General features: G+C 39.2%; 1 protein-coding gene across 15 annotated transcripts in view; it reads left to right on the top strand.

The window, feature by feature from the left end:
* cadpsa (Ca2+-dependent activator protein for secretion a) overlaps window positions 1-23,425 on the top strand; it is a 573,081-nt gene extending 549,656 nt beyond the window's left edge. For all 15 annotated transcript variants that reach the window (XM_072582448.1, XM_072582444.1, XM_072582443.1 and 12 more), the window contains 2 exons: window positions 2,150-2,254; window positions 22,159-23,425. In XM_072582448.1, the coding sequence (XP_072438549.1) occupies window positions 2,150-2,254; window positions 22,159-22,338 (285 nt within the window). In that variant the 3' untranslated portion in view covers window positions 22,339-23,425. The remainder of the gene's footprint in view (window positions 1-2,149; window positions 2,255-22,158) is intronic.
* The last annotated feature ends 1,047 nt before the right edge of the window (window positions 23,426-24,472 follow it).

Below are 24,472 nucleotides of genomic sequence, written 5' to 3'. Positions count from 1 at the left end.
AATCCACCAGATGCTCACTCTGGTTTCCTATCTGGGTTTTCCTGATGTCTAGTTTATTTGGTGAGTTTGATATGATGGAAGGATAAATATTATGAAGTGAGTTGTGATGTCAACATGGTGTTTAACAGTAAATAATGAGCGTCAGTTGTCCGCTTGTGAAAAGCATAAAAGATAGCGCAAATTGCTCCCAACATCGAAATAGGCTTCACCAGATTTCTCATCTGATCCTGCCACAAATCTCACCATAATCCACGTTGCTCAGACCTCTATAAGATTCAACCCTTTGGGTTAGAGTTCGATGTCAGGACTTGATGGCCAAGAAAGATACCTTCACATCACATCCAAACCGATTAGTTATAAGCCTGAAAATCCTTCCAACATACACAATTAACAGGCTGTAGAGTAGGAGAGAGGCCTGGTCATATAATCAATCATCACTACCCATAGCTTCATGCATGGAAAAGTATGTGTTGCCACAGTAGTTTGGATTCTCTGAATGATCTATAACTCACCACCACCAAAACACTATCGAAAGTAAACACATTGTGAAAGTATCTCAGAAAGCACAATTTACTGTACTCATTGTATTTCAGCAGAAATAATATTTAAGTAATACTACAGTATTCCTAATCAAGCAGCACTTGAATGTTAGATAATTGCTAATGCAGTTTACTATTTACTATCTTTGGAGCTAATTGATACAAGATGAATCGCAATATGATGTTCAGAGAAGTCACAATAGTTTAATTGCAATCAATTACAAGTTTGGTCTGATTGTTCCTAACCTGGAACCAGCTGCATTGATGCAGCATGGTGCAGCATGCCGTATTGTCAGATATATTGACATGTTATTGTCACAACATTTACTTGTCATCTTTAAGCATATATCAAATAAACACTGTAGCATAGAAGCGGAAAATTTCAGTTCTGTTGGTCTTATAATTGTGCCTAATTAGAATTCATTGTAGGAAACTAACTATTGCAGAAAAGCATTTCCCTGCGTCCAGCTTCTCCACAGACCGCTAATGCAGACATATGAAAAACCTGTTATCTTTTGTGCACATAGCAAGATGTTTCAACTGGAATTTCACTCAGAAATGTTCTACCTTTGGAGTGATCATGTTCACAAACAATAGGGTTAATATTCGAATGAGCAGGTATAAGCAGATCAACTGAAACTGTTCTTCATCGGTGTTGCAGTTCCATTGAAGCAGTTTTTTTTAACCTCACTGAGGTGCCCATTCTTCATGTGTGAAGCCATAATTTAAATGCCAGCAGCATTTGAATTTGGAAGGCGATAACAAACTTGATCCTGTCCTTGCCTAATACCCACAGATTTCCAACGTTGATACTGGGCAGAAGCCAGGATCTGAGACTCTAGCAGACTGTTTTCCCTGGCCTCTCAAAGGATGATTAGGCCAATTGGTATCACTCCCACCATCATCCCCAGATAAGTGCCTCTAATTCTGCACAGAAAAGGAAATTAAATGTGGAATGTTCCTGGTTTAAATTACTGTCAGTGTACTGATCCTTGGTGGAGACAATATCACAGTACTTGAAAATACGGCATGCGCAAATCTGGGATACTGAGGTCATGCAATACTGTAATTTGTTCCATTTTACAGTAGAATAAAACTAGAATAGTTGGTATAATATGAATGTGTAATTGTGTCCTTCAGGCAACTAACATCACCTTTTTTTTTAAAAGAAAAATATGATATGATCATTTTCGTATTGTGGTTTATAGGACTTCTAAGTTGGCTGCCATGACTTACATTATAATAGTGGTTACACTTCAACACTGTAAAGGAGTTCAGAATGTCTTGAGGTTGCAAAAGGTGTTATATTAACACAAGTACTTCCCTCTTTCAAAGTAACAACAGAGCTGGAGTCATTTATGTGATTGTAACATATGAATACAAATTTTGCCACAGCAAAATTACTACAAAAATTGCAATGAGGTTTGTGCCAATACTTGTTACGACCTAACTTATTTTGTTCAAAATGCATTGTGCCCACAATGGCATCCCTAATCATTGCATTCATTCATTCATTTCAAGCATTTAATATTGAGTCTCCAGAAACATATATTTCAATACTAAGCAACTTTAATTCTTATGCTGGAGAGTGTCACATTTTTCTTTTTCAGCAATGGTACACAAGTTCCATGAATGTGATCTGCACCTGGCTAACAGATCGTATGGATCTACAGCTTCACATCTACCAGCTAAAAATCCTCATCAGACTTGTCAAGGTGAGAAAACCTTTTTGATAATATTAACAAATTAAGTATCTGATTTTTATATACTGAATACATAATCAGAGAACCATGCCTCTGGGTGAAACTTTCCCATTTTTGGTTAAATATGGGATGAGTTTGTCAGGTTCTGGATTAGTGGTGCTGGAAGAGCACAGTAGTTCAGGCAGCATCCAAGGAGCAGCGAAATCAACGTTTCGGGCAAAAGCCCTTCATCAGGGATAAAGTTTTTACCTCGTTGTTTTTACCTCCTGAGTTTGTCAGGTGGCAACTAATTCCCACCACCAAAGAAAACCTTATCACCCACAAATCATCTCAGTAAGAGTAAATGAGAAAGTGGGGACAGATTTTTTAGCAAATCACTGGGTTCAACACTGGCATCCCAGGTCACCAGAAGCTGTTGACCAATCAGAGGCTGGCAGCTTCTGCATCCTCAAGTTCACCAAACCAGGCCTCCTCCTCCTCAGAGGATCCAAGAAAAAGAGGAAAAATCTTCTTTATCCTATTAACACAGGCTGGTAGTCACTTGAAGCGAAGGAGTAGTGTAAAGCAAAGGCAGTAAGGTGACTTTCAAAAGCCAAGCCCTTGCCTCCAACCATCCCTCTAACTATCTCCAGCTTGGACTGATTGGAGGCCCAGTCCAACCTGGCAGCAGGTCATCGTGATTTCCTCCTTTGTCGCTCACCAGAGAAACAGGTGATCATGGAGTTAGTGGGTTGAGGCCCTTAAGTGGCCATTAATTGACCTTACTTAACAGTAGGCTGAGAAGGTCATTCGTGGACCTTCTTACCTAGAATTCTCACCACCTCCAAGGAGATGGATAGTGTCATTCAATTCAAATAGTAACGACAAAGAAGGATTACAAATAAGTATGGTAAAAGTCCCAAAGGACCACAGGGCTAGGGCTGCTCTCTGAGACAACTCATTGTAGTTTAACCTGGGGGTCGCCATGCCTCAAGCATGTGGCAAGGTTGAGAAGACAGGTCCTTCATGGTGAATTCAGCCCGCACAGAAATGTTACCCATATATTTCATGTTAATCTGCATTTTAACCAGCCAGCTGAGCTACCTGACCCCCTCATCACCACAATTATAGTACAAATCGGCCATAAACTAATAAAGCTGTTCTAATTTTTCCATTGAAGGTAAATATGAAAAGGTAGCATCCCGTTATATTAGTGATTGCAGTAACTATGGGCTCAATTTCTCATATTATAATATATGTCACTTGATATTTTTGTACTTACAGAACCTATTAATCCTGTAACACTCCTTTAGGTGGTATACTTTGAGTAAGTTTCAATATTCTTGAAACACAAATTAGATCCTTATTACTGACTATGGGCAAGCAATATTGGTGCTTCTAAATAAAATTAAAGTAATAATATGCAGTTCCCCTAGTTATTCATGAGAAAGTTAGCATGTAACTGAGTAACACAAACCAGAAGGTCTCAGATTTGATTTGCAATATGTACTGACAGAGTTATCTGAACTCAGTTGGAATGACAGTAGGGGTGCTACAGTTAACTTCAGTATCCCCAAGCGCAGATTCATATGATGATACAGAATAGAAGAATGATTCAGCCCATCAGAGTTGTACTGACATTTTGAAAGAGTTATGTAATTAGTTCTGCTCTCCAGTTCTACCTTCTTAATGCTAAATTTGTTTTGCAATGCAACTATATATCTGGTTCTTTTCTCTCAAAGTTTCTTTAGAATCTTCTTCAAACATCCTTTCAACCAATCTCAATCTTAATGATTGTCAACATTAAACTTAATATCTTATTGGATTCTTTTTCCAAATGGGCCAATATTTTCCAGATCCAGAAAGAAAGCATACATCTTTAAAAGTGCAATATAAACCAGATGTCTGTCCTATTTCCAACAGATCCAAATCTTGCTGATGGGCAAGGGTAAGATTGTAAATCATGTAGATAGGAAATCCAAACTTTGCTCAGTTCAGTTGGACTGATCCTGCTGAGTTCAAATGGGCCCTATTTTGGCTGGTCCAAACCCTTTCACCCACAGTGCAAGAGTCACTGATGGAATAGATATAAATGTACCTGTATGGTTGATAATGTCACAGTCTGAAGATTTTATTAAGAGCCTCACTGTTTAAGCTTCAAATGAAAATACAGGTTGTTGCTGTCAGTGATTGCTTTTTTTTCAAAATAAACTGCTTTGGCAGGTGGACATTAGAATAAAAGTTAGCATATGGCCAAGTAGCTTCAGTAGAGGTCAATGCTATTGTTCATTCAAATCAATTATAGTGTCATTATGAAAGTTTGGCTGACTTTCAAGCAGTACTATCTCTTCGAGGGGTTCTCAGTTCACAGTATGACAGCTTAAAGAGAAAATTACATAATTGACTTGCCTTGATGTGGCTAATAAAGATAAATTTGTTTTTTTTTTAAGAGATGAAATCACACAAAAAAAATTCAAAAGCTTTGAATCATTTTTTAATGAATGAAAGGTTTCTTTACATGGTCGTGTGTGGGATGAGAGCCCTATTTGGATTGTTAGTAGTTTATTTTGTCTCATCAATTAGTTTTTGAGGTCTGCTTCTAGTGGATGTTGGGTAATTGACTATGGTGGTGGCATAGATGGTATGCAGACCTATTTTTTTTTTGCTGGGTCAAGAGGTGTCATTGAGTTGGTATGGCAGATATGAAGGATCATGAGATGGATGGGGTCATGAGTTAGCATGGAGGGTATGAGGAGTCATCATGGCTAGTTTGGATGTGAGAACTAATTGCCTGTAAACTTCTAAATGAAAGTCCTGGAAAACCAAAATAGATCTTCAATCCAGCCTGCCCGGCATTCACCCATCCCCACATCTGTCCATTCTGTGCTTCCAGGGTCACCAGGTCTGACTCTCTGCTGCAACGATAACCTCCCTTCTGAAGTAAGAATCAGGAATTTCAGGGTATATTAACTGAGGAAAGTTGAGGAAAAGGGGACATTTTCCAACTCGAGCAATCCATCTCAACTGCCAAAATCTGGCCTTAGAGATATTAGATGGTTGACAAAGATGACGCAAACTTGAAAGAATTGAAACTATGTGAACGACAATGTGGTACAAGTTAGTGGTGGGTGGATACATGGCAGATGAGGTTCAATCCAGAGAAATGTGAGAGGGTGCACTTTGGTAGTAAGGACATTGGAAGACAACAGATAATAAGGGGTACAATTCTAAAGGGGGACCTAGGGATAAGGTACTAAACAAATAAGACGCCATAGTCTGTGGTGGCAAGAGACCTGGTAAGTGATCATGCTTAGGCTGGTCAACGTGGGTGGGAGATATCAGATCCATTGGGGGCCCAGAGGAGCAGTGTCAGGTTTAGGTTACAATGGGTTCCAAGGCAAGATGACAGGGATGTTTATCCTGGTGGGGGAACATTGTGTGTGTGTGTGTGTGTGTCTGGAGTGTGTACAATGAGTCTCAATGGCTGGGAGGAGACAGAGGGCCAGAGGTGGGATCAGATCTGGCAGCAGGGGACAGAGAAGCTTCAGGTATTGTGGCAAGTGGCCAGCATAGTTGGTACAGTAATCTCGTACTGATTGGACAAGGACACTGTCTCATGCTCCAAAGCTAAATTCTGGATCCAAGTACCTGACTTGCATTCACACTCTGCTGTCCCTGATCACGGAGCAGATTTGATGTGATTAATGTAAGGGGTGTGACTGTCTCCTGAAACAAGATGCCCTGGTACCTCTCCCCTCCAACTCAAGTTGTGGAGTGTAAAGGGTCTTTGGGGGAGAGATGTATTGAACATGCTTGAGATAAGTTGTGAAGTTAGTTTAATTATTACACAGGACTAGTTTAATTATTAACGAATTGAATAACTGCATTGGAATCCTCTCGGCTCTCTGATTTCAATCTTGGGGGAGGCTGAGAGGAGTGTGCAGCAGGTCAGCATTACCTGGGAAGCAGACGGTCTGGGCGGATCAGAGTGAGAAGGGCAGCAACAGTGGGAGATCAAACCAGGAGCAGAGAGCCCTTCAGTCTGTTTCTACCTGTCAGAGCCAAAGTGCAGTGTCACAGGAAAGCATGTAGCTGATTGGTGTATATGTCTGCCATGCCCCCTCTGATATGTCAAGTGGTTTAAATTAGGAGACATTATTACAGCTAAAGAGTACTGTTAACAAATTCACTTTTAAACTATTTAACATCCAAAGTAATTAAATAAATAGAATAGGGATGTCTGTGTGGGTGTTGTTTTGCGATCCACAGTGACCACATGTGCATCAAGTTTTGGCTACTTGAAGAACTTCGGATCAGAGTTACTGAACTGGATTCCCAGCTATAAACACTGAGATACTTCAAGGAGGGGAGAGGTACCAGGGCAACCTGTTTCAAGAGACAGTCACACCCCTTACATTAATCACATCAAATTTGGTCCATGATCAAGGACAGCAGAGTGTGAATGCAGGTCAGGTATTGGGATCCAGAATTTAGCTTTGCACCATGAGCCAGTGTCCTTGTCCAATCAGTACGAGATTACTGCTTCTGACAATGTTCGTTATCTGGTGCTAAGGTTCAGGACATCTCTACTGGCTGGAGAGGAATTTGGAATGGGAGGGGAAGGATCCAATTGACATGGTCCATTAGGTACCGATGGTGTAGATTCTGCTGAAGAATTCAATTAAAAAGCAGAATCTCAAAGTTAATAATGTCCAATTTGGGGTAGGATAAATAAGGTTAAAGAAGTAGATGTGTGGCTCAAAGATTAGTGTGGGAGGGAATGCATTCCAGTTCATGGAGCACTGACACCAGAACTGGCAAAGAGGGTTGTTTGTTTGGAGCAGGCTTCATTTGAACCATGCTGAGACCAGTGTCTTGGTGATTCACATAACGAGGGTTGCAGTTAGGGGTTTAAATTAATTAGTGGGTTGGAAGAGTTCAACTGAAGGGAAGTTTTAAAAGTCAAAAAGAAGCAAGACAGCAGAAGTGTGGGTAGTCATGAGGTGGACAATAGCCCGAGTCATAGAGGTGTACAGCATGGAAACAGACCCTTCGGTCCAACCCATCCATGCCAACCAGATATCCCAACCCAATCTCGTCCCACATGCCAGCACCCGGCCCATATCCCTCCAAACCTTTCCTATTCAAATGCCTCTTAAATGTTGCAATTGTACCAGCCTCCACCACTTCCTCTGGCAGCTCATTCCTTACATGTACCATCCTCTGCATAAAAACGTTGCCCCATAGGTCTCTTTTATATCTTTCCCCTCTCGCTCTAAACCTATGCCCTCTAGTTCTGGACTCTCCGATCCCAGGGAAAAGACTTTGTCTATTTATCCGATCCATGCCTCTCACAATTTTGTAAACCTCTATAAGGTCACCCCTCAGTCTCCGATGCTCCAGGAAAAACAACCCCAGCTTGTTCAGCCTCTCCCTATAGCTCAAATCCTCCAACCCTGGCAACATCTTTGTAAACCTTTTCTGAACCCTTTCAAGTTTCACAACATCTTTCCAATAGGAAGGAGACCAGAATTGCATGCAATATTGCAACAGTGGCCTAACCAATGTCCTGTACAGCCGCACATGACCTCCCAACTCCTGTACTCAATACTCTGACCAATAAAAGAAAGCATACCAAATGCCTTCTTCACCATCCTACCGACCTGCGACTCCACTTTCAAGGAGCTATGAACCTGCACTCCAAGGTCTCTTTGTTCAGCAACACTCCCTAGGACCTTACCATTAAGTGTATAAGTCCTGCTAAGATTTGCTGTCCCAAAATGCAGCACCTCGCATTTATCTGAATTAAACTCCATCTGCCACTTCTCAGCCCATTGGCCCATCTGGTCCAGATCCTCTTGTAATCTGAGGTAACCCTCTTCGCTGTCCACTATACCTCCAATTTTGGTGTCATCTGCAAACTTACTAACTGTACCTCTTATGCTTGCATCCAAATCATTTAAATGACAAAAATTAGAGGACCCAGCACTGATCCTTGTGGCACTCCACTAGTCACAGGCCTCTAGTCTGAAAAACAACCCTCTACCACCACCCTCTGTCTTCTACCTTTGAGCCAGTTCTGTATCCAAATGGCTAGTTCTCCCTGTATTCCATGAGATCCAACCTTGCTAATCAGTATCCCATGGGGAACCTTGTCGAACGCCTTCCTGAAGTCCATATAGATCACATCTACTGCTCTGCCCTCATCAATTCTCTTTGTTACTTCTTCAAAAAACTCAATCAAGTTTGTGAGACATGATTTCCCACGCACAAAGCCATGTTGACTATCCCGAATCAGTCCTTGCCTTTCCAAATACATGTACATCCTGTCCCTCAGGATTCCCTCCAACAACTTGCCCACCACCGAGATCAGGCTCACCGGTCTATAGTTCCCTGGCTTGTCTTTACCGCCCTTCTTAAACAGTGGCACCATGTTTGCCAACCTCCAGTCTTCCGGCACCTCACCTGTGACTATCGATGATACAAATATCTCAGCAAGAGGCCCAGCAATCACTTCTCTTGCTCCCCACAGAGGTCTCAGATACACCTGATCCTCTTTTACCCGTTTCAAGATTTATCCACTTTTACCCGTTTCAAGACATCCAGCACTTCCTCCTCTGTAATCTGGACATTTTGCAAGATGTCACCATCTATTTCCCTACAGTCTATATCTTCCATATCCTTTTCCACAGTGAATACTGATGCAAAATATTCATTTAGTATCTCCTCCATTTTCTGTGGCTCCACACAAAGGTCACCTTGCTGATCTTTGAGGGGCCCTATTCTGTCCCTAGTTACCCTTTTGTCCTTAATATATTTGTAAAAACCCTTTAGATTCTCCTTAATTCTATTTGCCAAAGCTATCTCATGTCCCCTTTTTGTATTCCTGATTTCCGGAGATGGCAGAAAATACAGTATATGCAACAGAGAAATTAGAAATTAGAACCAGAGCAAGTAATAATGGTGCAAAGACAAAACTTAAGGCTCTTTATCTGAATGTATGTCACATTTGCAACAAAATAGATGAGTTAACAGCACACATCGAAATAAATGAATTTGACTTTATAGCCACTACAGAGATGTGGGTGCAGGGTGACCACGTCTGGAACTCAATATTCAATTGTATTTAACATTCTAGAAGAATAGGGAAAAAGGAAAATCCTAGCAACGTTAATAAAGGAAGGTATCAGTGCAGTGAGGAGTACTGATACAGGTGTAATAGACCATAATGCCGAATCAGTTTAAAGAACAGCTAAGAAAGGATGTCCCGGATAGAAGTTGTCTTTAGGCCCCTGAACTGAATTTCCTGGCTGTAAGAAAGATTATAAATCAGTGAATAATGGAAGTGTGTAAAAAAGAGCACTACGGATGTTATTGGTGAACGTAATCCCTATTTTGACTGGACAAATCAGAAGGACAATGATAATGTGGAAGATGAATTTGTAGAGCAGAGCAGAGAGAGGGATTCACCAAGAGGATATATTGAGGCCCAGGATCAGAGACCCAGCACTTCAGCTTCAACACAGCAGCAAGAGAATCTATTGAGAGAAGGGCTCTACTTAAGCAGCTGCAGTTTCAGGGGACTGCTGACTGAGAAAACACATCCAACCATGATAACCCTGGGGAGTGGCAGGCTGCTTGTATTGTTATTTTAAAATGTGATTTTTTAGAAGAAGGGGTTATCTGAGAAACTGCCGGAATAAATGAATGTCTGGACCAAGACCATTAAATAATATAAATAAGCAAAGTATGGTAAGGAATGTAAAGTTAGCATAAGGGAGGTAAGTGTACAGTATTTCTAGCATTTTGTTTTGAAAAAGATAGGAACTAATGTGTTTAAGAGAATTCATAGAAGCAAAGTTTGCACCTATGCTACATGGCAAATAATGGATGCTTCAGCTGTCCTGGTGACCATATGTTCAGGAAGTATGTCCAGCTGAAGTAACTGCATTTCAGAGCTGGAGCTGCAGGGGAATTTACTGTGGAGTATCCACAATGTCATGGATAACATGTTCACACTGCAGAAGCAGACTGAATAGGTGGAAAGAGCAAGCAAAGTGGAGGAAAGCAGGTCATGCAGGATATTGTTAGGGGAGGTGATTATGCACATGAAAGTGGTGAAAGTCAACTACATGGCCACATGGGTGGAACTGCTACACAAGAGGGTAGGAAATTCAGTTGTAAAGGGACCAGACAGGAGTGTCTGCGGCCAGGGTGAAATGTTACCTCCCTGGTGCCAGGGTCAAGATGTCATTGATGGCTGTAGGACATAGTGAAGGGGAGGGCAAACAGACAGAGATCATGGTATATATTGGTACCAACAACACAGGTAGAAGAAAGAATTAAGTCCTGCAAGCGAATTTTAGGAAGCTAGGAATTTGATTAAAAAACTGGGCCCAAAAGTAGTGATCTCTGGATTACTTCTGGTGCCACATTATAATGAGTACAAAATGGAAGGTCAGTGCAGATGAATGTGTGGCTGGAGAGATGGTGCAAGTGAGAGAGCTTTAGATTTTGGGACCATTTTTGGGGACAGTGGGACCTGTACAAGTCGTATAGGTTGCACATGAACCAGAAAGGTATATGAGTGCTGCTGGGGAGGGTTTAAACTAACTTGATGGGCTGGGAGAGGTGCATGGCCAGAATTAGCAGAGACAGCAAGTGAGAGAGAGACATTATAGACCTGTTAAGGCACAAGGGAATTTGGCACGGTTCAATGACATTTATTTTAAAGCAAGGAGTCTGACAAGCAAGACAGATGAGTCAAGAGCACAAATTAAAACACCGGGGTATGATGCAATTGCTATAACTGAGACATGGTTGCGAGAGGGCCAGGATTGGCAGCTCAATATTCCAGGTGAGTCAAGGAAAGAGATAAAAGAGGAGGGGGTGCCATAATATTGATCAGAGAATTAATTGTAGCAGTAAGAAGGGACAACATCTTAGAAGGCGCCTCAAATTAAACCATATGGGTAGAACTTTAAAACCAAAAAGAAGCAATCACATTACTGGAGTGCACTAAAGAGCCCGTACCAGTCTGAGTGAAATAGAAGAGCAGATTATGTCGGCAAATTTCACAGAAGTGTAAAAGTAATAAGGTAGTGACAGTGGAAAATTTGAATTTCCCCAACGCTAACTGAAGGAGTCATAGTGTGAAAGATTTAGGGGAAGTGGAACTCTGAAAATGCATCCAGGAGAGCTTTTTTAAGCCAGTACAAAGAAGGGCCTACAAGAGAGGAAGTGCTCCTAGACTTAATTTTAGATAATGAAGCCATGAAAATGGTTGAGTATCCGAGGAGGAGTATTTTCAGAAGCAATTGTAATTCTGTTAGATTCAAGTTTGTTATGGAAAAGGACAAGGATGTGTCTAAATCAAAGTTCAAAACTGAGGGAAGGCCAATTTTAATAAGATCAGGTATGATTTGGTCAGAGTGGACTTGGAGGAGATGCTTCTAGGTAAATTCGTGTCAGAGCAGTGAGAGACATTCAATAAGGAAATGGCAGAGTGCAGGGTTAATATATTCCACTGATGAAAATAAACCCTGGATATCCAGGGACATACAGGGTTAGGAGGAGAAAGTGAGGACTGCAGATGCTGGAGATCAGAGCTGAAAATGTGTTGCTGGAAAAGCGCAGCAGGTCAGGCAGCATCCAAGGAGCAGGAGAGAGTCTCCTGCTCCTTGGATGCTGCCTGACCTGCTGCGCTTTTCCATACACAGGGTTAGACAGAGTAAAAGGGGTGCTTGTGACAGGTACCAAGAGCTCAAAAAAGCAGACACCCCAGAGGAGTACTGAATATGTAAGGACAAACTATAAAGAAAATTAGAAGAGCAAAAAGAGAGGAAAATGCTAAGTTATTTTACAAGTATATTAAGTGTAAAGGGATAACTAGGCAAAGAGTAGGGCATATTAAGTGTACAGTGGTCATTTTTGTATGGAATCCAAAGATGTAGGTAGGGTTCTGATTGAATACTTTGAGTTGGTGTTCACTAATTAAAGGGCAATGTTGTTACAGAATCACAGAGAAGGACTGTGACGTAATTAAATAAATGAGCATAGACAGAGAGGAGGTTCTAAGTGGTCTGGCAGGCTTAAAGTAAATAAGTTTACAGGGTCAGTTGAAATGTATCGCAGGCTGTTCAATTATGCAATGGAGGAAATATCAAGGGCATTGGCAATAATTTCAAATCCTCTCTGGCCATAGACAGGTGCCGGAGGGCTGGAGGTCAGCCAATGTGGTACCATTATTCAAACCAAGACAATGGGACAAACTAAGAAACTACAGGCCTGTTGAAGGACTTAAATCCGAAACATTGACTCACCTGCTCGTTGCATGCTGCCTGACCTGCTGTGCTTTTCCAGTACCACACTTTTCAACTCTGATCTCTTGCACCTGCAGTCCTCACTTTCTGTACATGCTAGTCAGTCTAACTTAAGTGGTGGAGAAACTATTGGAAGCAATTCTGAGAGGCAAAATTAATCTGCACTCAAAGACGAAGGGCTTAATCAAGAACAGGCAACATGATTGTCTTGATTTTTAAAAAATCTTTGTAGATAGGACAATGAATTTGACATTCCTGATGAAGGGCTTATGTCCGAAACGTCGATCTTCCTGCTCCTTGGATGCTGCCTGACCTGTTGTGCTTTTCCAGCACCACTCCAATCTAAACAATGAATTTGACATAGTCTACTTGGACTTCAGCAAGGCATTTGATAAAGTCCCACATGGGAGACTGACAATGAAGATAAGAGCCCATGGGATCAAAAGAATTTTGGCTTAATGGGATCCAAAATTGTCTGAATAGCAGGAAGCAAAGGCTGATGGTCAAGAGGTGTTCTTGTGACTGGAAGCCTGTGTCCATTGGAGTTCCACAAGGATCAGTGTTGGAGCTCGTGCTGTTTGCGGTATATATAAATGATTGAGACTTGAATTTAGGAGGGTTGATCAGTAAGTTTGCAGTTGATATGAAAATTGGTGGGTTGTAAATAATGGGAATGATAGCCTTAGATTACAGAAGGCTAAAGATGAGCTGGTCAGATGGGCGAATAAATGGCAAATGGAATTCAATCCAGAAAAGTGGGAGGCAATACACTTGGACTGTGCAAACATGGCAAGGGAACCCAAGATGAACGATAGGAATAGCAGGACACTGGGAAGCACTGAGGATCACAGGGACTAAGGTGTATATGTTCACTAGTCAGGTAGATAAACTGGTTAAGGCAATTGGAGTATCTGCCTTTATTAGCTGAAGCACAGAATTTAAGAGCAGGGAGGTGATGCTGAAACTTTATAAAATATTGATTAGGGAACACAGCTAAAGTATTGTGTGCAGTTCTGAATTCCATATTGTAGAAGGGATGAGTTTGTGCTGGAGAGTTTTTGTTATGAAGAGAGGTTGGATAGACTCGGCTTGTTTTCCTTGGAGTAGAGGGGGACACGTTTGAGATGCATAAAATTATGAGGCACATGGATATAGTAGCAAGAAGGAACTTCTCCCCTTGGTTGAGGGATCAATGACCAGGGGGCTGAGGTATAAGGTAAGGGGCAGGGGATTAGGGAGTGTACAATGGACATGAAAATCACTCAGTGGTGGAAATATGGAACTCAGTGCTTGTGAGGGCTGTAGAGACAGACAATTTCATAACATTTAAGAAAATGTACCCTTGGGATGCTAAGTGCTAGAAAATGGAATCAGAAATGTTTGGTGCTTGTTTTTGACCAGTACAGACTCAATGGGATGAAGGTCCATTTTCTATGCTGCAGACCTAAACTGAGATTGTTCATTCGAGCAATGTGTTACATAACCTACCTGGGAGTAAGTTAATTAAAATTAAGTAACATGTATTGTGGTAGGATTATTAAGAAAACTCATTGTTAAGAACTACCTAGCAAGTAAGAAACTACAACATGGTAGAACTTTAGATTCTGTTTGAGAGCAATTCCAGTCTCCAATCAGTATCCTTAATTTAAATAAAGCCAGTACAGGGGAATGAATGAAGAGTTGTCTAAAGCAAGCCATGGAAATACCTTTTTAAAAAAAAGGTCAAGTGACACATATTTTATAATATTCATCAAAGATTTATTCCACTCAAAAAGAAGAATGAGAAAGATATCAACCTATTGTTAACGAAAGCCGTTAAGGACAGTATTCAATCAAAAAACTAAGGCATACAACAAAGCAAAAACCAAAACTAGGATTGGGATTATTTTTGAAGCCTGCAGTGGATGAGTAAAGAGCTAATAAGAAGCGAGAAAATTGATTATGAAAGTAAATTGACAAGAAATATAAAATTAAACAACAAGAGCTTCTATGGATATATTAAATGAAAGAGTATAGCTAGAGTGTGTACAATTCTTAGAGCATGCAACTGCAAAATTGATTATGGGGAACAGGGAAATCACAGACCATTTAAACCAATGTTTTACACGCAACTCCCATCTATGCTTCAGAAACTATTATTTGGCCATTGAAACATCTGGATTATTGTCTCCAACAGCAAATCCAAAGATTTTTTTTCAAAATACATAATCAACTTGTTTTACTACTTTCAAAGAGTGTAGAAAGGTAATATCAGCTAGGGTTCCTGCTTCTGCTTATATCAATAAAAATGTGTTCTTTCTTCCCTGCCTTTCTGAAGCTTGCCCAAGCCAACTGACTAGCCCCAAAGAATTGATCTCTTGTATGAGGTATTGCAGATGATCTTTTTTAAGAGCGATAAGATACTTCATTTTTTTTTCAAGTTTCATTGGTCTTCCAAAGTATTACATTTGAGATAAATATAGAGTACTGCATTTTTTTTTGATGAATGATGTTCTAAAGCTAAAGGACAAGTATTAGGCTAATTGTTAACTTTGAATGTCAAAGTGATTATATCAGATCAGCCACTGTGGCCTTTTTTTTCCCCATTAAAAAGGGAACATTTGATAAGGTGTATAATAGGTAACCAGGCATATATCATCCTTAGATAATGTAAGATGCTCAAACAGTTATCCTCTGGGTAGATAAACTAAACAGTGTCAAAATGCCTTCTTCATCCACAATTGTTTTATGATCTGCAAATGAATGAATGTACCGAAAGAACCAAATGACTTACTCCTGTTCCTTTTTTTAACATTTAAGTACAAGCTTTCTGTTTATGGTGCTCAGGTCAAAATTTCAGCACTGCTTTGCTTATATTAGTTTGAAAATCCAAAGTCATTATAGAATCAACAGACTGAACTAGTAAGAGGAAAATTATTAAAATATTTTTGTGGTTAAAGGAAATATTGAAATGCATGAAACAGAGTATGCGTTATAAATCATATATAATCATACATGAAAATAATAATCTATGAAAAATGAATGACTGAAACATATAAAATAAACAATACAAAAATGTAGTCCCACGTACATTAATGGCACCATTATGAATGTTGTGTTTGCTGTTTCTAGCAATTTTTCTTTTCAGATTCAGTTCAATATCGTATCAGTGTCATGACACCCCAGATGTGCATCATGTAAATAGATAAATATGTATTTGGTTCAAAAGATAATATTTCTGTCACTCTCGCTCTCGCTCTTGCTCTCTCCCTCGCTCTATCTCTCTCATTCACTCACATTGTACATTAATCACTGCAAGGGTTATTGCTGTAGTAAATGTAATCTTATTTTCACTGTGTTTCCAAAAAAAAGTTCTGATCCAAAGTGTGTCCTCATTCTATGAATATCAAAAGAAGTGCAAGAATTGCAATATGATTCTTCATGTTTGGTGCTAGTGGGGTTGAAAGATTACTGTTTCATCATTGGGAAGTGTAGTTTCAAAGATTGCAGAAAATATACAGAAGATTTGGTAAAATATAGCTTGAAGAGGCTGACAGCAAAATTTCATGAGTTCCAATGACCATTTAAAATCAGAAATAAAGCAAATGGCCAGTTGAAAATAGTTGTATTTTAATGTAATGAAATTCTCGCTTATATCATTTACTTCTAGTAACAGCTGTGGCTCAGTAGCAGTACTCTTGTATCTAAGCCAAATAATCATGGATTCAAGTCCTCCTCCAAAAATTTGATCACTAATCTAGATTGACCTTCCGGTGCACTATCACGGAAGCCACTTGTGTTCACAGATGAGCTCTTTAAAGTAATCCAACGAAGATTTGCTGACCCAAGTGTAAGGGACTGGCAATGGTTTCTATATTTTGAATGAGATGTTAAACCAAGATCCAGTCTCAAGTGAATGTAAAAATATCCTATGACGATATTTCGAAGTAGATGTTCTCCCCACTATCTTGAAAGTATTTCTTCTTCAACTAGCACCGAGGAACAGACTATCTGGTCATTATCAGGTTGCTGTTTTTTCACTTATTGCCTGCCACGTTTCAGAGCTTACAATTACAATGACAATAGAAGTATTTCATTGGATATAAAGCACCTGACGATGTCTCAAGGTAATGGGAGACACTGTATAAATGCAAATACATGATTAATTTCTTCCTAGTTATAACACAGTTACACTTTACAGAAGACCAAACAGCCTTTTTTTATTCATTTTTTTCTTCACTACTTCCATTATTCTATTTTCATATGTTAATCACATATCTAAATTTTCTATTGTGCAATTTTTGTGGGAAACATACTTTAAACTACAGGATGGAACGTTTCCCTTCTATGGCGTTCCAGTTCTTATAACAGACAGCCAGTTTCCAATGAGTCTGCATTTTCCCATTTTCTGAATTTTTTAAGAATTTCCTAAATTCACTACCAAAGGAAAACCTGTCCCAATGATTTTTCCCTTCCAGCCACACCAAGATGAATCTGCTGGAATCTTTAGAAGGCTGTGCAATACATCTCTGTGTAGCGATCATAATAATTTATCTAGGTTTTAGTGTCAAAACAGGACAGTAAGGAAGATATTACAGATATAGAACAGTATGGTGGGGGTCACATGTAACATGACATGAACCCAATATCATAGCTGAGGCTGTCTTTATGAGTATGGAACTTGGCTATCAGTTTCTGCTCAGTGATTCTGTGTTGTTGTGTATTTCGAAGACCGCCTTGGGGGACACTTACCTGAAAATCAGATGCTGAATGTCCTGGCTGTTGAAGTGTTCCCCGACTGGGAGGGAACATTCCTGTCTGATGATTGTTGCGCGGTGTCCAATCATCCATTGTCATAGAGTCTGTATGATCTCTAGTATACCATGCCTCGGGCATCCTTGCCTGCAGTGTACGAGATAGACAACATTGGCTAAATCACTCGTACATGGTGGGTGGTGTTCCCACGTGTGATGGTAGTATCAATGTCGATGCTCTGACATGTCTTGCAGAGGTTGCTATGGCAGGGTTGTGTGGTGTTGTGGTCGATGTTTTCCTGAAGGCTGGGTAGTTTGCTGCGAACGCTGGTTTTGTTGGCATTTGTTTGAAAGAGAGAAGTGGAGTTATAGGGATGATCTTGGAGAGATGTTCATCATCATCAATGACATGTTAAAGGCTGCAAAGAACATGGCATTGTTTCTCCACCCCAGCCTAGTCCAACAACAGCACCTCCACATCAGACCTATCACTTCAGTTTCTCTTTCCTTGCATTCCATAACTCATCATTTTAATGCTATTATTGTCACTCTGCTTCTTTCCTGCTTCTCTTCTGCTTTTCTCAAATTCTCAGACTCTCCATTTCATTTTGTATCTCCATCCTTTCTCATTTTGTTTCCCTCCATTCTCCTCTGTTTATTCCTGCTGCAACCACTTTTTTTTTAGATTTCTTCTTTCTGTCTAATTATGTTTTCACTTTCTTCGTGTTTCCCTTTGTCTTGTCATCTCTTTTTCCCTAAACATGTTACTTCTACAAGTGTTACTTATTCCTTTACATTTGGTCTTTCCCTCTGTCTATCTCACAAAACTCATTCCCATTTCTCCAAATCCCTGTTTCTTCCCTTTTGCCTCTTCTCTTCTGTTTCTCCCTTACCCTCCTGGATGTGGTTGTTCTTTTTCTTGTTTGTTTACTCTCTTTCTTTCTTTTTTTCTTATTGGTTTCATTCTGTTTTTTTCCTGCTTTAGTCATCCTTTTTAAGGTATTTTTCATTTTCTTTTGCGACACATCTCTTTTATCTTCTCATTGTCTTATGATTCTCTCATCTCTTCAGATTCTGCTTTTTCATGTTCTGTCTTCTCTCTCTAAAGCATTAATCTGTGTTTTTCTTCCTTGTTCCTTACTCTCGCCTTTCCTCTCCTCCACTTTCTTACATGGTCTGTCCAGAGTTTCCTGTTAAGCATGATGCAAAAAAATCTGGGTTGAAGGAGCGAAGGAATAAATGGAAGCAGACAGACAGACAGACAGATGTTTATTCAAGTCTATAGCCAGTAAAATAGTTGTTGAGAGTGTGCTTTGAAACAGCAGAATATACGTAAGTGAATAACAACACCATGGCACCAATCAGAGTGGAGCAGTCAGCCTAGGGTCGGTGAATCCCAATCCATGCAGATACTGAATGACTTTCTGACAAGGCTAGAAATGACACTTTATAAATAGAGCTATTTCTGAGTTGCTTTGCATTGTGGTCCTTAGCACTATCACTGTCCCTCTTCTTGGTGAGATTACAGTTTCACAAATTTGCAAAAGGCGATGACAGGATGTGCATCTCTCCAGCTTTTTTGTATTCTGAAGTGGTGCAGCATGTGTAATGCTTATCTAAAACTGACTGCACCCACTTGTTTATCACTGGCTTTCAAAAAGTAAAAATGAATGCATAGGTACAATATTCAAAATAATTGATTTATATTGTTTGCAGAATATTGAACAGAATTGCAGAATTAGATCACCTAAATATCCATGAAAATTCTAGTCTGCTATTTGATCACAAATAAGTTGTCCTCAAAATAATGCAGTGATTGTTTTATGGTACATCACCCTTTTTTTAAAAAGCTGTGAACCACAATCTCTGATTCATCACAATGTCATATATGATCTATGCTGTAACACTTGCTCATTTTTAATGATGTTTAGGAATGTTACAATGCTAGTACAGGTTCTGCCTCTATAATCTGGCAGCATTGGAACTGGTCCTTGGCTGCAGCAGAGACTTGTTTGACCATTAGAAGCCCATGTGTCCAATACTAACCTTCAGCTCCTGGCCTGTACCATCCCCTCACACTGAAACTTAAGCCCAGCATGGGCCTGTCCACTTGCTTTCTCTGGCTGCTTTCACCTTGGCTGCAGAGGAGAATGATGTTATGGTGCTACAGAAAGACAACATTCTGGAGCTTCTGGAGTGGTTCTATGAGTGACAGGAAGGAGGATGTCTAACCAGGACATTGATGAGAAATCTGGCCTGTAACCATCGGTAACTAGGTACGAACTGCAATTCTATTCAGTTATTATAACATAGTTCTTAGCTCATTTCAAATAAATACGCAATGCCTTCATGAAAGAATTTCAAAATAACTCGCTAATGAGTGCAGTAATAATATCACAGTGCAACTTCAAAACAAAAGGTGTTGCAGAGTTTATTCCTGCCGAAGACTTTCGTTCAAATTTTTAATTTCCAACCAAGTTCAAATTCAACCTTAACTGGTACCTAAGCATTCCTGTTACTCAAGTTTCACCAGTTCTTGATCAAGCTGCCAAATGAATGCTGCGTAGAAACAACTAGGGTCAACGTATCTTTGCAAGTATTGTTGGGTGCATCATGAGACTGACAAAACTTCAAAATTTAAAACAGAAAATAACAAAACGATAAGTTACTAATTGCAAGGTTACTGGACGATGAATCTTTCCGAGCTCAAGCCTGTTTAAACTCAAATATTGTCTGGATTCAGTACTGAATTCCTTAAAGGCCGGAAGTGCATCATTTTTAAATGTAGACCAGAAGTCTGTATGGCAGCAGTAAGATTTAATGAGCCTGTCGATTAGGTCAAAGTATTTTCTTCCTGATCCTTCTGTTTTTGCAACTTAAAAGTTTCCTGAGATCATGTACGGTTCGCTAGGCATCGAGAAGTTGAGGGTTAGTTGTAAACATCTCAATTGATTCACTTTAATTTAGGTATCTTAATTGTAAATGAAAGCCACTGTAAAAAATAGGTATTAGTTGAAATTTACTATATATTTAAGATATATCCAAATAGTTTAGCTTTATTGTCAAATTTTCTTTGTGTACAATGGAAAGAACTTCCTTTGGCCTATGTGTTAGATCTACGAGCATATTGTTTCTTATGAAAATGAGGAAACAGTGACATGGTGGTAGGCTGCATATCTCTAAAGGGAGAATCATAACTATTTCCAATACCTTTCTGTTAAGACCCAAACTATACAAGTTACATTGAGTGGATCTGGAATATGGTATGTCACTTGGATTTCCAGGCTATTCAAGATGCTGATATATCACAAACTGCACACTAGGATTTCCCATTGTACTAAAGACAGATGTCCATCATTATGTTGATGAGGCAACTGAGAGATAGACTAAAAGTTTTGGATGTGACAAGGAGGCATCAGTGTCTGGTAATGTCACTGGCCTAGGAATCCTGAACTCCAGGCTAATGTTCTGGTGCAATGGATTCACATCCCACCAATTGAATTTGAATTCTGTAAAAATTTTGGAGGAAAAAGCCAGCCTAATGGCAACCATGTTGATTGTCATAAAAACCAATCTGGTTCCTAATGCTGTTAGGGAGGGCAATCTGACATCAATACCTAGCCTGGCTTACATCTGACTCTAGTCCCACAGCAATATATTTGACTCTTAACTGCCCTCTGGACAATTAGGGATGGGCAAAAATCCTAGCCTTGTCACCCACATTCTATAAATGTAAAAACAAGCCGTTTGAAGGTTGGATATGGTAATAGGTGTTTGTATATCCAACACCTGGTGCTTCATTAGTTGAGTTACATAATGAATGACAACTACGACAGAAGTTGCTGAAGTCAGCTGATGGAACCACCATTCAATTGCTTATGATGTGTCCACTGTGGATGAAAAGAACATACTCATACATTTTATGATGCTTTGTGTTTTTCATCTATCCCTGATGGGAAATTTGTGGTATCTGCCATGATATATCAAGGATTGACTCTATGCTTGTCAGTTACCTAATTACTAAATAACGACTCTTCCCTTTGGGCATGATCAACAGTCGAGGTGACTCCATGAGAAAATTCCAGGCAATGGATAGATAAACCGGACTAATCTGCCATATTCTCGTGAAACATTAATGATTAACAGCCAGTCCACCTCAAAGAAGCATGAGGAGGTAGATCTGATATTAGGAGTTAGGATTCAGAAACTAAAGCAGAAGGCATGTTGTCCATTTGTCACCTCTGATGCAATTATTTCGTTGAAGAGTACTGGAGAAAATACTCTGGTATACCTAAAATGGGAGGCTGTAATGTATTTCACGTCTGTACAATTTTCCTGCAGATAATCGTATGATGGTGTAAATATTTCATTTTTCTGATTCTATCACTTCTACCAAAAGCACAATGTCTTGCACATTGAATTATGTTAGTATTTAGATTTGTGTCCTATCTTAATCATGGATGGGTTAGAAATCTCTATGAACTGGACAGTGAAACTCTTTCCAATACCCTTGGTTCCATAAGCACTATGTTTGTACTTGCGTAAACTGTAGAAAGGGGATATTCTTCTTAATGATCATCAAAGCAGAGGGACAGTAAATGCATAAGAAGCTTATGTTTAATATTAACTCCAATATTTCCATCTAAGAAATTTACATTTTACCATCCAATGAGAAACTTCTTTAACAGGTACTTTATATAAAAATCTGGAATGATGCTCATTCTTCAAAAGAATTATGATGATGCAGTGCTTAAAACTGCTTTTGTGTGACTTTAGAATTACAGTATATTATTCAGCATAATAGTAAAGAGTTGGTTATGACTTACAATGATGCTTCTGCCAGTTAATAAATGTCAAGTTCTATACACTTGTACTCTTGTAGAAAGCTTATCGAGACTTTCGGCTTCAGGGAGTACTGGATTCAACCTTGAACAGTAAGACCTATGAGACAATTCGTAACAGACTGACTGTAGAAGAAGCAACAGCATCGGTTTCGGAAGGTGGTGGTCTTCAAGGAATTACAATGAAAGACAGTGATGAAGAAGATGAGGAGGAAGATTAGATCGCAGTTAGACTTAGAGGCTGAATTTTGACATAGCCTGGTAACAAATGCATGTACCACTCTGTTGTTCAGTTAGCCACAATAGGATCTTGTTTTTCAACTCCATGTAATTGAAATGAGGGAACTGTTATCAGTCAGATTGAAACTTTAGCTGTGTGAAAATTTAGCACTTATTTAAACCATTTATTTCTAAATTAATTTCTATATGTTCATAAGCAATATGGAGTAAACATTGTTTGATAATGTTAAGTGAGATACGTAGGAATAATGCTAGGTGTGTCCCTGTTAAATGCGGAACCTATTTGGCGCTTCATCAATGTAATGTATATATATATATCTTGACAGTAAAATATTGTGGAGATGAGTGAGTTAGATAATTTATTTATTTATATTTCTTTACTGGCTGCCAACTGCTTAAAAAGAAAATGTCCTTGTATTTGTGTGATATATAAGTTCTATTAATAATCCTAATTTATCTTTGTTTGACAATCTTTTCATTCTTGTGTATTTCGTTGTTAAATTCCTCCTTGAATGCATTTCTATGTATGCAAAAGAGGCATGCAGAAGAAGGTGTTGCAAGTTTTATTTTGTAAAGATAATTTCTGAATTGAGTCTTTCCTTTGGGGTGTTGCTGGAATGGTACATTTATACCCAAATTCAAAACACCCAGTTTTATTTATGAGGAAATATTATGCAAAGTATATTGGATAATCCGAATGAATTGTGTCCAAAATTCAAAAATGTACTCAATAAAAAAAGACAGCTGAACAAATTTTAAGCCACAGTGAAAGTTAAATTTAAATGCTCTCTGCTGAGCAACTTTATTTTCAAATGCTTCATTTAAGTAATGTGAGATATCTTCGTGTTGTTTGTCCATTTCTTTCAGCAATTTTTGATTCACAGTTGGTTTCTTGTATATACGATGCTGTATAATGCATGACAAAGGATTTCCTTTTTCTCTAAAAGCTATTAGTTTCTGTGTGGAGTAGCTGGTGGTGGAACAAACCATCTCGCTTTGGCCTTATAAAAGCCCACAGCTGTAACATGGGAAACTATGGATTCTTAGTAAATTAATTGTACAAACATCTATCACTTGTGTTTTATTAAGTTGTTATAAATAAGTTATTCTATACCATCACAACGTCCTTACACAATATGTTTCGCAGTATGTACAAAATTGAGGATGAAACTGGAAGTACTGGGAAAAATTTGCATTCAACCTGATTTATCGTCATCATCATGTTTTAGTGATTAGTGATCCACCAAATCTAAACCTGGAATAACATCATCTGCGGATGAAAGTTCTGTGAAAACAGAGAAGGAACTGCTGAAGCATCTTATTTCAGAGCAACACTGTACATTAGTGCCTGAGATCCAGTTAACAAAGATGATGACATTTGCCTTGAAATCCTCTTTCACTGAAAATTAAACATCCGAGAAGATCACTGCAAAATGATCAATGGGCCATTCCTTATAAAATAAAACCCAGAGCATCTGTATAAGTATGTATATCACAAATATATGTAACTTTTTAACTATTACCTGCCAGTATGTTCAACATCTCAGACAAATTTCATTCCCTGACAATACTTGTTTATTACAGTCAAAGAAGTAATCTAAAATGTCAATTGATTACTGAGAGTAAGGTTCTCAAAGCCTTGCTTCTCACCCTTAATTATTTGTTCTGTTGTGTAATAACTCTATTACTGAATATCTCCATTATTGAGAATTAATATTAGATATAACCTGTTAAATGTAAAACTTCATACTTCTTCAATTTACTGTAGAAAAAATGCAGATTGCTAGAGTGACTTTTCTCAGGGATTTGGAAACAGTGTGGTCTGCAGATGCAGGAGATCAGAGTTGAGAGAGTGTTGTTGGAAAACCACAGCAAGTCAGGCAGCCTCTGAGAAGCAGGAAAATCGACGTTTCGGGCCGGAGTCCTTCATCAGGAATCCCGATGAAGGGATCCGGCCCAAAATGTCGATTTTCCTGCTCCTCGGATGCTGCCTGACCTGCTGTGCTTTTCCAGTAACCCACTCTTTTCTCAGGGATTTGTCCTGTTCATCCACTGCACCATTGGCTGAAATGCTTCAGGATATTTGTAAAGATGGAATAAGTACAAGTGTTTTAT

This window comes from Chiloscyllium punctatum, chromosome 12, assembly GCF_047496795.1.
Source record: "Chiloscyllium punctatum isolate Juve2018m chromosome 12, sChiPun1.3, whole genome shotgun sequence".
Lineage (NCBI taxonomy): Eukaryota > Metazoa > Chordata > Chondrichthyes > Orectolobiformes > Hemiscylliidae > Chiloscyllium > Chiloscyllium punctatum.
Note: the sequence above shows the minus strand (reverse complement) of the source record. Positions and strands in the feature narration are given on the sequence as shown.